General features: G+C 62.0%; 2 protein-coding genes across 4 annotated transcripts; both read right to left on the bottom strand.

The window, feature by feature from the left end:
• Nucleotides 1–389: 389 nt before the first annotated feature.
• On the bottom strand, nucleotides 390–3,934 carry FXYD2 (FXYD domain containing ion transport regulator 2). 2 transcript variants are annotated; one of them, XM_057382537.1, is made up of 6 exons: nucleotides 2,836–3,934; nucleotides 1,718–1,750; nucleotides 1,538–1,612; nucleotides 896–932; nucleotides 724–754; nucleotides 390–586 (listed from the first exon to the last, which is right to left on the bottom strand). In XM_057382537.1, the coding sequence occupies exons 1-5, from the start codon at nucleotides 2,927–2,929 to the stop codon at nucleotides 730–732; spliced, it is 264 nt and encodes an 87-aa protein (XP_057238520.1). In that variant the 5' UTR covers nucleotides 2,930–3,934; the 3' UTR covers nucleotides 390–586; nucleotides 724–729. The 2 variants fall into 2 exon arrangements, with proteins under 2 accessions (XP_057238520.1, XP_057238521.1); XM_057382538.1 differs by having other exon boundaries at nucleotides 390–580.
• A 75-nt stretch (nucleotides 3,935–4,009) lies between these two features.
• On the bottom strand, nucleotides 4,010–12,943 carry FXYD6 (FXYD domain containing ion transport regulator 6). Of its 2 annotated transcripts, none has more exons than XM_057382535.1 (8): nucleotides 12,835–12,943; nucleotides 6,961–7,022; nucleotides 6,780–6,821; nucleotides 6,624–6,698; nucleotides 6,462–6,498; nucleotides 6,216–6,265; nucleotides 6,072–6,114; nucleotides 4,010–5,642 (listed from the first exon to the last, which is right to left on the bottom strand). In XM_057382535.1, the coding sequence occupies exons 2-7, from the start codon at nucleotides 7,016–7,018 to the stop codon at nucleotides 6,086–6,088; spliced, it is 291 nt and encodes a 96-aa protein (XP_057238518.1). In that variant the 5' UTR covers nucleotides 7,019–7,022; nucleotides 12,835–12,943; the 3' UTR covers nucleotides 4,010–5,642; nucleotides 6,072–6,085. The 2 variants fall into 2 exon arrangements, with proteins under 2 accessions (XP_057238518.1, XP_057238519.1); XM_057382536.1 differs by lacking the exon at nucleotides 12,835–12,943 and adding an exon at nucleotides 9,440–9,725.
• Nucleotides 12,944–13,596: the final 653 nt, after the last annotated feature.

The raw sequence follows: 13,596 nt of genomic DNA, 5'->3' as shown, positions 1-13,596 counted from the left end.
GCTGTCCTGGCCGTGTCCCCTCCCAGGATCTGCCCACCCAGCCCGCCGCTGAGAGCGATGCTGAAAGGACAGCAGGCGGCAGAACCGGAGCGTTCCCAACACCTTCCAGCTCCCAGCCAGAATTAACCCCATCCCAGCCGGGCACGAACAGCCCCACAGCGCTGCCAGCCCCTGCCCGGGCATCCCAAAGGAGAGGAATGTGCCGCAGGAACCCGCAGCCGGGAGAAGAACACAGAAACATCCGGAGCAAAGGCAGGGCAGAGGCGGCTGGCCGCGCCGTGCCTCGGGCTGCGGAGGAGCGAGCGGGAACCATTCCTGCCTCTGCAGGGCAGAAAAGTGATTGGAGCCGGGCCAGGAGAGTGGGCGATTCAAACGCCTCGGGCACAGAGTTTAACCTCTCGGAGCTTGAACTTTATTAGCCAAGGAACTCTTGCTGGGTCTAAGAGAGGGGGAAGCACGAGGGTAATTTGCGTTCTGGCCTTGCGGGGTAATGGATCCACTGGAGCGGGGTGAGGGGGGGCCACTGGCCGGGGCTGCTGGGATTCGGCTGGAGCTCTGCTTCCATGGTGGCTCTGCAGCTCTGGAACTGGAGAAAGGGAGGGTGACATCGCCAGCGTGTCCCAGCCCCTCTCCTCCCGGGACAAACCCCGTTCCCCGAAGAACGAGTACCCCAGAGCATCGCTGCCCAGCACAGGGAGCCTGGCTGCCGCTGGAGCCTCCTACCTGCACCTACAGCTCCTCCTCGGTGCCTTGTCTGTGGAGCAAAAAGCGAGGGGAGAAGTGTTACACCGGGAATTGCAGCTGAGAGAGGGGGGAGGAAGGGCTGAGCCCCGGCCCTGTCAGAGACTGGAACAGGCAGGAGGGACGGGGCTGTCTGGAAAGCAGCAATACCCACCTTCTCTTCTTCCTCCCTCCGCAGTGGAACCGCTGGCCTGGGGACGAGAGGAGTGACTGAGGCTGAGCCTCCCCCCGTCCCACCTCACCCACCCTGCAGCCCTGGACTGCCCAGACACGGGCTCAAATTGTCCCATGAGTGAAAATGCTGTTGGTTTTCAGATTTTTCGCCCTAAAATTAGTAGGCACTGCTCTTGCACTGGCTGTGACACCGTCACCACCCCAGACAGAGCGATGCCGGTACAGAACAGTGCCAGGACACCCAGGCAGGGTCACAGGGTGCCCTGTCCACACGGCACTGGGTCACTCCTGGAGCTGTCGAGGTCCGAGGGCTCTGGGAACGCTGGTTCCTCGCTCTGGAAATGCCAGACTTTTCTCTGCTATTTTTAATGAGTGACCTTCCCTCTGAAGCCTTGGCGCTGGCAGGGAAACACTAAATATTTACGTGGTCTCCCTCCCAACTCGCTCTCTGCTGGGAGCATTCCGGGATGGAAAGTTCCCAGGCAGCCCCGGGGGCAGGCTGTGCCCACCCCTGCAGCTCTGGGGCAGGGCTGGGGACCCCCAACCTCCTCCCAGGCAGAGGAGGGGGCCGAGCAGAGCAGGGAACAGAGCCGAGGGGTGTCCAGCACACCCAGGCACTTACTKAGGATGATGAGGAGCCCGATCACAAAAGCCACGGCGGCGAAGATCAGCCCCCCATTGCGGATGGTGTCATAGTCTGGGGAGGAGAGAGCCGGGAGGTGTCAGCCCAGTGCCAGTGCAGGGTGAGCCCGCAGCACAGAGCCCGTGGCACAGCGGCAGGGACTGCCTGTCACACACTCACCATAGCTGAACCTGTCCTGCTCGGGCACTTGCTCTGGAAAAGAGGAGAAACCCCAGTGAGAGCCACATCCTCAGCCTGGAGATGGGAGAGACCAGGACTGAGGTGTGCAAGAGAGTGCAGGGACTTCCCTGGCACACGGCTGAGCCAGGAAACTTCTGGGTCGCACCCCAGGAGGTTCAACATCCATGGGGAATTCATGGGATGCTCCTGCAGGCTGCGTTTGCAGGATGCTGGGGAACTGCAGGCAGGAACCCGGCTCCACTGCTCTCGGGAAATGCCACTGCCTGCAGGTCTCCGTCCGTGGCTTTGCACCCTCTGTGCCCTCAGGCTCACACATCACACCAGATGCACCCCAAAAATCCCCCCTCCACGTGTCACTGCTCCAGCCACCTTACCTTGTTGCCTTGGCAGCCAGTTTTTAATTATGGGACAAGACACGGTTAAGGGAACAAAAAGGTTTTACCTCGGTGTTTAACGGGATCCCAGGTGCACAACTCGACAGAACGGAAAAAAAACGCAGGAAAATTTACACCCCGTATAACACGTATGGAAGTTTTATAGACTTCACAGGTTAGCATATCTATCTAGAATTGCCAATAAGAAACTTAACAAATGAAGTAATGTCCCTCTATTCTAAAGAATCCACCCCGGAATGAGGCCAGAGCCCAGTTTACACAATGAGCTCCAGAGAGAAGGTTGAAACCCTGAGGTTTGAGACAGCACGGGGCACACTGACCCCATATTGAGGATGTTTGGTCTCTGTGTCCAGCAGAACTCCTAAACTAAGCTGGAATATCAGGCTACAGGAATTACAGTCATGCAGGCTAAGGGATACATAAAAGGTGTATAAATATATAAAAGGGTACATAAAAAGRAAAGGCAAAAATCATCAGGCATCACCCTGACWGCACATCCCTCTGCCAGGAGCAGCTTGGAAGCAGAAATCACCCCGAGAAGCCAAGCAGCAGCTGGCACCGATGTGCCAMAGGGCTGTGGAGCTCTGAAGATCCATCCCCACATCTCCCCACCCCGAATGCTCATCGAGAGCTTCCCCCGYGGTGGGAGGGACCAGCCCTGCCCCTCGCACTGAGATGTCCCCAAGAAGGTGCTGTCCTTACCGTCACCCATGGCCTCGGCGTGTCGTCCGGCGGGCGCCTCGCTCTGCGAGTGGGCACCCACGGGAAAGCGCATTAATTGGGAGACAAACCTCATTAAACATTAATGGCCTCGGTGTAATGTTTATCGCAGTCACGAGGGGAGGCACAGGGCTCCCGCCCGCCTTTGGGAAAGAGGGAGGGGAGGGAAGGGCAGGGGCAGCACCCACCGTGCCAGCCGGTGGGGAGGGCTGGGCACCCCGAGCTGCGCGTCCTCGTCCCGGCCCTCCCTCCTCTTCCCATTGTCAGCCCAACCGGGCTGCACCTCCTGCGGTGGTGACGAGCCGAGGGATGGGCTCGAACACCGGCTGTGACTGCCTTTGGCTGGAGAGGAGCGGGCAGCACTGCCCGTCCTCCCCGCCTGGCACCGGGGGTGTCCCTCGGCCGGGTCWGCACCTCCGTGCCAGCACCGAGCCACCCCAGGGACCGGCAGCTCCCTGGCACGGCCACCTCCGAGGCGCATCCCCGCCGGCGGTGGGCACCGGGATGCGGTGGCAGCCCCGGGCCCGGCGGGGCCAGCTGCCAGCAGGGCTGGGCAATCCAGTTTGCTCTAATCTCGCCATCAGCGAGCGGGAGTCACGCGGCCGAGCCGATTAACGCCGGGGTGGCCGGGGGGAGCTGGCGCCGAGGGACGCTCCCCTTGGCAGGGCCGRGGCACCCGGAGCCCCACGGCGGCCCGGCTCCGGTTCCAGGGGTGCAGCCAAGCCGCGGGAGGGTGCTGCGTGGAGCCGGCACAGTGGCCCTGCTGTCCCTGCCGTCACGGAGCCCTGGCAGAGCTCGGCATCCGCCGGAGAGGCGCGCCAGCAGCCCGACACMGCGGCTCCCAAAAAATCCAGGGACAAAAGTGTCCGCGGCCGCGCCCCCGCGCTCCCTTCCCACCGGCTCCGGCTCTTGCTGAGCTGCACAAGGGAGCAGGAGGGGGCTCGGCCGGCACAAAGCCCGGCTGTGCTGCCCAGGGCGCTGCCCCTGCTCCCCTGGCCACAATGGGACAGCGTGGGAAGCTGCCAGGCTGCCCTGGGAACGCCCCRGCCCTCGAGACAACGCAGGCAGGCACCGATAGAAACGATATTTTATTCCTTTCCCCTTAGGTCACAGCACAGAGCACACCAGCCCTCCAGCACAGCAGCACACTCGCCTATTTAAAAGGAGACACAATAGCTCAGTTTATTTTACAACAGTCAGGGTTTGGCCATTTTACACACCACAGGGAGCTCTTTGTTTGGTGGTAACACCGACGGCACACTACGGACAGCACGGGCACTCCGACGGGACACACACCGTGACACTCGGGGGCCGGGGGCTGCTCTGCCCGGAGCTCTCTGCGACAGSCAGGACGGAGGGAAGGGACACGACACGAGAGACACGGTCCCTCTGCCTGGCACGGATGGGACAGAGCTGCCCCGTGCCACCAAACGATGCCAAGCACGCAGGGACACAGCCCACGCTGRAGGCAGGGCCACCACAGCGGGGTGGACACAGCAGAAACGCCTCTCAAAACCATCCTCAGAGACAGGACCCCCTTCTCGGTGYGGGGATGGCACCCTGAGGTGTGTCAGGGCAGCCCTGGGGACCCCTCACTGCTGTCCCCATCCGAGCTGACAGTCCCCAGCCCCACACGAGGTGTTTCCTGCCCGTGGACTCGGGGACGGTCCAAAAACCACAGCTTTGCCTCTGAGCCACGAGAGGACACAGGGTGACAATGGCCTCTGGGCTCAGCACGCTGTCACAGTGCCAGCTCAGGTGTGCAAAAGCCCCGAGAATCACTCACTGCCACTCGCTGCTGCTCCGAGGGGAGAAGGGACAGCTGGCACTGGGGGTGACACAGAACCACCACGGGACAACACAGCRCTGACATGGGTGGCACAGGGAGCGACAAGGCGTCAGGAGGGGCAGGGAGCACCAGCAGGAAACGCCACTGCCCCTTCCCTGCCGGAGACAGGCACAGACAGGATCTTTGTTTCTCTTTAGCCCTCTTTAGGACTGTGTCACCCACCCAGCTSTGGCTCGCAGGCAGGAGCTGGTTTGTGCTGGTTAACGGGGTCACCGCTGTGCTGCCGCCCTCTTCCACAGTGTCACCGTGCTGGGGACCTCACGGGCTTCTCTGCCACCACGGCCTTTCCTCACACTTAAAGCAGCGTCCCACAGGTTTAACAGGGACAGAAACGGGGAGTGCCAAGCAGGACGGGCAGGAGAGCTCCCTTCAGCCTTGAATCCAGCTGACCCCAGCGAGGGAGGTTGAGCTGTGGGATGTCCCTGCCTGACTCACCCCAAACCTTGGCTGTTTTTGGGCTGGGGACATGCAGGGGGTTATTGCTGAAATGGACACAGATGGCCTTGGAATGGCCGGGCAGGTCCCCAGGGCACTGCGGGTCCCCAAATTCTGCCCAAACGGGGGTCCCTGCCCCACTGCCCACACTCCCTGCTGCCAGGCTGGGAGGGCAGCCCGAAGGGCAGCGCCTGCCAGTGCTGCAGAGCCCGAATCACACGCACAGCACGAGAAAGGTGAAGAGAAAGTCACGATTACAACATCAGCAACAACTAGCCCTAGAGGTAATGATCATCTCACAGCAACATTACACACCACGGGAGGCAGAGAGGACGCTGAGCGGAGTTTAGTCGGGTTAGGAAACAGAGAACCGGTGCTGGAGCACAGAGGGGGACACAGACACGGCAGGTCCGTGTCTCCTGGGGGGAACCTGCTGCTGGGGGTTTGGTTTCCTCGCAGGCTGCGGGCATCTGCGCTCCGAGCGTCCATCCTCGGGTCTCTGGGTCTGCAGGGGAGCAGAGCAGCGGGTCAGGCTTGCAGCACAAACYGCCAGCACGGGCTCCAGCCTTGTCYCTCTTCACACCAGGGCACGGCYCAGCAGCTGGGGGAGCTCAGAGTGAGACACCCCGAGGGATTCACACCCAGCCCTCTGAAGAGAAAAGCCACAACCACTCCGAGGTGGAGGAGCACAAGGAAAGGAAGCGTAACACAAGATAAAATCCGGGCAGCTGCTTCCTTTTCCTGCTGGGCTGCCTGTGGACACTCAGGACCTCGCCAGCACTGAGTTTCCCTGCTGAGGACCCCACCAGTGCTCGCCCCAGTGCTGCAGAGCTGCCCAGTCCCCCCGGTGTGCTCAGAGCCCCCCCAGCTCTCCCCGCAGCCCCAGCCATCCCTCCCACGCTGATCCCCACACCCAGCCTGGCCCGGGACTCACCGCACGGCTCCTGCTCAGTTCTCTGCTTTCTGTGCCGCCGTCGCTGCAAAGGGAAGAGCAGAGGGGTTTGTGGTGCCTGCCCAGCCCCGGGAGGTGGCTGTGACACGGGGCAGTGCCACGGTGACCRCAGGACAGTGACCTTACCGTTCGAGGTGATCAGGTTCTCTGCCTGAGCCTCCTCGTCCCCTGGAGCCCTGCAAGGAGAGGAGCACGGTGAGGGCAGCTGGGATCTGATCCCATCCGTGCTGGGATGGCCAGGAAGGGGCACTGGGAGCAGGAGCTCCATCCCCCAGCTCTGGGCACCCCAAAGGGACACCCAGAGAGTGCAGCCCCTCTGCCAGCTGCGGGAGGAGGGGAGCAGAGGGGYGTCCCAAGGTGTTCCCCACTCACCTGGGCTTCTGCTTGAAACTGCACCTGCACCTCCTGCCTGCGAGGGAGAGAAACTCGGTGAGGGTGGGAATGGCACGAAGCTGTCCCAGTGCCCCCCCGTCACCAGAGCAGCCCCTGCTGCCCCTCCCTGCCAGCCCAGCGTGTGCCACGTCCCCAACTCACTGAGGATGAGCAGAATGCCCACGGTGAACAGGACCACGGCGAACACCAGCCCCCCGATCCTCAGGCTCTGGTAATCTGCCAGGGGGACACACAGGGCTCATTGCTGCGGGGTTCAGGGTGGCACAGCCCCCCACCCCCACGCTCGGCCATACTCACCATAGTTAAAGGGATCCTCCTCCTCCTTCTCCTGGGTGGCCACTGGAAATGAGCAGATGAGGTGAGTGAGCCCCTGGCAGACCCCTGAGTGCCCCTCGCCCCTCTCCAGCCCCCGTGGATTGGTGTGGTGGCTGTCCCCAGGGTGCACCAACCTTTTCCCGAGCTCTGTGTGGGCACCTACCGTCTGCCACGGCCGCTGGCACCAGCAGGGAGCACAGGAAGATGAGCGCTGCCTCCATGGCGCTGTAGGAGAGGCGACAAGAGCGGGTCAGCACCCAGGAGCCGGCTCAGCGCCCCACCACCCTCTGGGGGAAGAACCTTTTCCTGATATTCAACCTAAACCTCCACAGAGACCCAAAAAAAAAGAAAAAAAGAGGCTGGATTTACAGTTACCCTAGTTTGCTAAAACACTCAAACCTAAATCCCACTGTCTTTGTGAGATCTTGGCATAATTTGACCAGTTTGCARAACATTTCCAGYGTRCTAAACTGGGRCAGACTCCACTCRCACTTGGGAKTATTTTYTTAATGTGGTGYGTTTCAATTAAAAACTTTCTCAAGAAGAAGAGGCAAGAAGAACAATTTTAGTTTGCTCTCTCCACATCTGCTCTTAAATCTTCATTGGTTTGAGCATCCCAGTGCTCCTCCGAGCCTAAAACCCTAACCCTAATTATTCTGGCACGGCTTGGCACGGCACAGCACCGGGCCACCAACCCCCGGCCCRGCCCCTGATGATGATTTGTCCCAATTAGCATAGCAATTACACTCCGGCAATGAGGCCAGTGGCCCTGGTGGGACGTGAGCTCAAAGACACTCCTGCCCTCCGGGCTCCGTGCAGCAGCAAGGAGAGACCAGAAATAACCTCGGTGTCCCCTCCCCAGCGGATCCTGTCCCCATCCCCTCGCTGGGAACACCCGGCCGGAGCACGGACCTTTCTCCCGGGTGTCAGGAGGCTGTGCCGGGCTGTGACACTCGCTGCCAGCTTGGGAAATGTCCCCAACTGCCGCACGCGTTTGGTGGCACCGACCCGGCGCCGCTGCCCTGCCGAGGGAAGGCACTGGTACCAAACCCCGCTGCCAGCATCCCTTCTGCAGCKCCCAGGGGACAAGCGGGGGACAGCGGGGAGCTGCTCCCTGTCCTGCCAGCTGGCACAGGGCACTGCGGACCCGCTCGTCCGCTGGCTGCGTGCGGGGCACACCTCGTGCCAGGCGGAGAGGGTTTGGCCGGTGCAGCTCCTCTCTGTCCCCGCAGCTCCCCGCGCTGCCCCCGCGGCTGTCACCGCTGCCAGGCGGTCACCCAGTGCCCCGGCGCCGGGCTGGGTGGCCATACATGGTCGGGAGCACGGAGAGGGCTCGCTGCTGGCCCGCCAGAGGAACGGGGGGGTTATCGGGAGCCCTGCGCGGCCCCGATAGCGCCGAGTGCTACGGAGCTGCTGCAGCTGCTSCGCTGGATTAGTGCCGATAAGGAAGGGGCCCTGGACGCAGCAGGAATCCATCCAGCTCGCTGACGGATGCAGATCCCGGCGTGCCGCTTTCAACCCCCCAGAGCCTGACCTGATTCCGACGCAAGCTCCATCCCAGCCCACCCCCTCTGCCCGCGACGGGGGAGGCAGCCCAGCTGCCCCAGGCGGGTTCCCCAGGACACCGAGGACCCCCAGATCCTGCTGCGGCCCCTTCTCCCAGTTTGTGCTCCACGCTGCCAGGACTGGCACTCACGGAGCGGGCTCAGCAATGCCCACTGCACCCAGAGGAGGCAGCCCCGGCCCYACAAATAATCCCAGAACCCGCCTTATTCACCACAACGAGCGGCATCCCGCGATGACTGCCATCCTTCCCTCCCCTTCACCATTTGCTATTCCGAGGGCGATGTGTTTATGCGAACACTGGAGGGTTTCATCCCCCTCTCCTGCAGCTGCGGTGCCTTTGTGCAGCGCGGGGCTGCACCGGAGCGCGCCCAGACAAACCCCCTCGTTTGCACAATTCGGGGTAATTAGCAGGTTTTAGAAACACACACAAAGAACCCACAGCTGGTGACACAGTCACTGCGAGCTGCACATTTCTCCACGTCTCTTTTTCTCTCATCCTTTATCTCTTCACTGCCACGGCTGCAAAATCAGAGTCACTTCACCCCGACGGGGGCTCTGTGCGTGCACAAGGGCTGTGACCCAGCTCACGCTCTCGTGCCATAATGGTATCAATCGGCTCCTGTATTTCTCAAACAAATCATTCATCAGATTTTTTCCGTTGATTTTGCCGTTCTTGGCCTGCAATTGGAGCACTCCCCAAAGAGAATTTCACATTATTCCCTGCCCCAAGCCCCTCCACGTGGCACCGGGCCCTGCCCAGCCGCACACGCCGCCTCCAACCCGTCGCTCAGCGTTTGGCTCCTCGCACGTAGCGCGGCAGAGTTCGCTGCTGGGCCGAGCCAAGCACGCAGCACACATATGTTCTTTGTTTTTCTATCTCAATTCCTAGAATTCACACACTTCCGCGCGCTCGAACTTATCTCCGCACGAGTGAACCGCCAGGATTGGCAGCGTCCCTGCTCCAAAGGCAAACACGGCGCTCTGCGCTGCAAACGAGCCCAGCTCTCCTCCAAGGAACCATATGCCTTGCAAAGAGCCACAGGTTTTTTTGGGTTGCTCCAAGCTGGCCCACCCACCTCTTCCTGAAGCTGAAATAAAGTGAGAAGAGCGAGCTCTGCTGAAGGTTTGCTGCTCTCCCCGCTCCCGCCTTCCCTCCTGCCGAATCCAGCTGTGCCTTGGCACAGGGAAGGAGCGGAAAACCAGCAGCTGCCACGTCCCACRGCCCAAATCTCCCTGTTTTCTCCTCATCGGTGGCACAAAGTTGGAGTCGCCACCCCGGACACCACGGGGAGGGGCAACGCCTGTGACTTGAACCAAAACACGGGGGTTTCCTGTTGAAGGAGAGAGGCGGAGCGGCACAGGAGCGGAGCAGCAGAGTCCAGAAATCCGCTTCCCTCTCATCTCAGCCCAGCCTGCTGCTTTATAAGGGAAACCAGATATTTCCCCCCCAWCCCTATCTCCACAGAAGAGCCAGTGGGAGGAGGAGGCAGCAGGAATTTGTGAGAGGCTCAGGGGGAAGGAAGCAGCGACTCGGAGTGAGGATGTACACGGACTTTGCTGTTTCCTGGGAGGATATGGGTGAGAGCGGGTTGAGGGATAACCCAGTGCTGCCAGAATCTGCCAGGGTGAGGGTCTGCAAGGGCACAGCCAGCAGTGACAGCATGGCACAAGGCAGGGTGACAATGGCAGGGCCACCGCGGCACCAGGAGCTGGGAGCCGCCCGCACCCACGCGAGCCGGCCGGGTGATTCACCGCCCTGCCACGAGCACAGCCAGCRCTCCCTCCATGCAGAGCACAGCCACAGCTCCTCCTCAGCCTCTTCCTCCTGGATAATCCCTCCTTGCCATTCCCGTGCCTCTGGCTTGGCATGCGTGCTTGCATGGAGCCTGGGCGAGGGAGAGGAGCGGGCAAATCCGGGCAGACAGACCCAGCCTCTCCCGCCTGGCTCAGCGCTCTGCAGCACGGCAAATCCTGCCAGAGCAAGGCAGGTGAATTTGTAACGCTCTTGGATCTCCAAGTCCCCTTTTCCTYTCCATTGTTTTGCATAGATCTGCCCTGTCAAGTCTCAGCCATCACAGCGCAATTCCGAGCAGCCTCCGCCTCCCGTCAGGAGTCCTCAGGGCATCTCCCGAAGATCAGACCTAGTTAAAATCTCTGGTTTCTGTGCAAAGCCCCCCAGACCGTGACAGCAGCGCTTCGTTGCCCGGGGCGTATAGGAGCGTGCATGTGTGAATGGACATTTCCAGCTCTGCATAGATGTGCTCTTCTGCCATTTCACGTCAGCATCAATCCGGCTATTAATGCGCCTGTTGTTGTGCCTCGTGCTGCTAAATGAGAGAGGAGAGGAGGTTTCCAGCCCTCGCCATTCCAGCATGGACGGCCCTTCCCAAACCTGGTGCTGATTCAGAGGCTGCCTGGATGGGCGATTCAAACCTGGCTGCACCGCGATCCCATTGTATGTTGTGGATTTGGGGTGTCTCGGAGTGCACCATCCCTCGCTTGCTCCCCAGAATTCYCCTTGCCTCTTGCAGGGCTTGTTCCAGCCTCATGGAATTGACCCTAAACGGTCAAGGAGCCTCAGCCAAGACTGCTCGGCCATGCGTGGCTCAGCACAGTCCCCGGACCCCCGATGACACCCCAAAGAGGTGGCAAGGCCAGCCCTTCACCGGGGCAAGGCTGCAGTGCCAGCCCTGCCGAGCTAAAGGCTGCCTGTGCAGGGAGCCCAGCCCCGGCTCTGGCAGGCCCTAAACACCACCACCCCCTCGCACAGGAGTCTGGCGCTCCCCATCCCTCCTGGTTTGACTAACAGATAACCAGGTGCTGTAAACCGCCCTGTGCACCTGCCTGGACCATCCCATTTCCACCACACCAACCAGGCTGGTTCAGCCGGGGCTCTGCACAGGCATCAGCCACGGGATCACACGGGTGAGACACGGGTGAGGTTMCCTGGAGGGTGCTGGTGGTCAGAGCACCCCAAATCACCGCAGCACCCTGAGACAGGAGCGTGGAGAAGCCTGCAAGGCTCCTGTGTGAGCCACAGCACCGCCACGCTCCGCAGCACATCAGAGCGGACATTTTCTGCCTTCTCTCCTCTGCTGTCACCATCAGCCGTGCCCACCGCCAGCGCCAGGCAGACAGCAGCCCCCAGCAGCATGGCAGGGTCCCCACCAACACTGCCACACGCTCAGAGCGATGGCCAGGGGGCACAGGACACCTTCCCTGTGCTCGGGGACRCGACAGCTGCAGAGCTCAGCAGCCTTTTACACCTTGGGAACACACAAACAGCCCGAAAGGCAAACACGGGAACAGCCGGACRCAGAGCTGCTGGTTTGCTGTGCCAGGGAGCGTCCTCCACCCCTGGCAAAGCCCTGACACTCCACCGTGTTTTACCTGAATGGCTACGTTGAGACAAAGCAGATAACATTTCCAGGCGAGCGTGAGCCTTGAGGCWGATGGGAGGAAGGCACAGGCAGACTCACACCTTGCAGGCGCAGGATATTCTCCAGCAGCTCCCAAACACGCTCCAACAGGTGGCCTGGCTTGGCAGCCATGGCACTTGACGCTGGCAGCTCTCCACCTCGCTCCTCCTCGGAATCACGGTCCAGTTGTGCACGAGCAGGGATTCTCCGGGTTTGTCTTTGTTTCAAACTGGGAGCAAAACCACCCAGCGGGACTGAAAATCCCAGCGGGACCCAGCAGCATCTGGGAGCACTGCGGGCTTGCCAAAATGGGTGCTCCATTCTGATACACACACGGCTTTCCCCGAGAGGCTGCTCCTTCACGCTGCTTATTCACATCCACACAAACCACCTGTCACTTTCCCTCCCACAGAAATATCCCTGCAAGATCCAAGTTCCACCACATGGACTCCAAAAATCCGTTTCTCTGGAAGCATTAATTGCACACCCTGAGAGACACGCTCTTGCCTTCCTCCGTACGCCTTCCCGGGATGAGGCGCTTGGCTGTTTACGCACGGTGTTACTACAATATTGAACAACAGGAGCCAGAGCGCTGCCAAGGGCTGCGAGAGAGGCATCCCCCGGCTCCCCGGGATCCCCCCGCTCCCCGGGATCCCCCCGCTCCGCACAGCCCCGCCAGCCCGGGGTGCTCCGGGTCCACCCGCGGTGGTCTCGGGTGGGGTCCGCCGGGGCATCCTCCCCAACACGGGGGGCTGGTAACCAGGCAACGGTGGGAGAAGGGAAAGCGCGGTACCCGGCGTTGCCATGGCAGCCGCCGGGGCCGGGATGCGGGCGGGTCGGGGCGCGGGGCGATGCCCCGGGGCAGCGGGGAGGGGTCCCGGCCGCCCGCCCGGCGGGAGCGGGCTGGGGAACGGTACCGCACCCCGATAGCGGGGCACGGATCGCCGAGCGGGCACCCCCGAGCGGCGCTGCCGAGCGGACCCCGAGCCCCCCGAGCCCCCCTTCCTTCCCTCCCCACCGGCCCCCCGAGACCCCTCGCCGGCCGGACGCACCTGAGCTGGCCGGGCAGAGCCGGGCAGAGCCGGGCTGGCCCCGCGGCTCCGGGCGGTGCCGGGGGAGCGGAGCGGAGCGCGGAACGGGGCTGCCGCACAAAGGGGAGCGGGCGGGCGGGGCGGGGGCGGTGCCTGCGGGGCGGGGGGCGCGGGCAGCGGCGGGGGCGCGGCCAGAACGGCCCGGCCCCCGGAGGCTCCCAGATCCCCCCAGAGGAAGGCACGGGGATGCTCATGGGGATGGAGCCCCTCTGCTCTGGGGGTGTCCGGCCTGGAGAAGAGACGCTCCAGGGAGAGCTTAGAGACCCTTCCAGTGCCTAGAGCGGCTCCAGGAGAGCTGGAGARGGATTTGGGACAAGGGGGAAAGGGTTCRCACTGCAGGGAGCAGRGTTAGATGSGATATTRSAARRRAWTYYTYCCYKKKRRGGKKGRGRRGSCCCTGCAGAGGTTGCCSAGAKGAGCTGTRGCTGCTCCTGGATCCCTGGGGGTGTCCAGAYTGGATGGRSCTTGGAGCAATCCGGGACGGTGGAAGGTGTGTCAGGGATTTGGAACTTGATGGCTTTGAAGATCCCTCCCAACACAAACCACTCAGTGATTCTGTGCTTCCACAAAAGCCCCGGTGCCTGCAGGGTGCAGGTGTGAAGGGAAAAAGCTCACCTGGCTGTGGAACATCCCTTCCCACAGCAGAGCCGGCCTGGACTCTGCCCCGAGCTGTGCTCAGGGCGTGGGGGGAGCGAGGAACAGATGGGGAGCTGCTCTGGGGGC

This window comes from Malurus melanocephalus, unplaced genomic scaffold (genome assembly GCF_030028575.1).
Source record: "Malurus melanocephalus ecotype Western Australia unplaced genomic scaffold, MMel_1.1 scaffold_574, whole genome shotgun sequence".
NCBI lineage: Eukaryota > Metazoa > Chordata > Aves > Passeriformes > Maluridae > Malurus > Malurus melanocephalus.
This window is presented reverse-complemented; position numbering and strand designations above follow the sequence as displayed.

What these genes read in the sequence shown, in the direction of transcription:
- FXYD6 (XM_057382535.1), bottom strand. Translation starts at nt 7,018, where the DNA reads ATGGAGGCAGCGCTCATCTTCCTGTGCTCCCTGCTGGTGCCAGCGGCC. An exon ending in GGAGGATCCCTTTAACTATG is followed by an intron (nt 6,699 to 6,779) that starts GTGAGTATGGCC and finishes TCCCCCTGGCAG; the next exon opens with ATTACCAGAGCCTGAGGATC. An exon ending in GAACCTGATCACCTCGAACG is followed by an intron (nt 6,115 to 6,215) that starts GTAAGGTCACTG and finishes TTCCCTTTGCAG; the next exon opens with CGACGGCGGCACAGAAAGCA.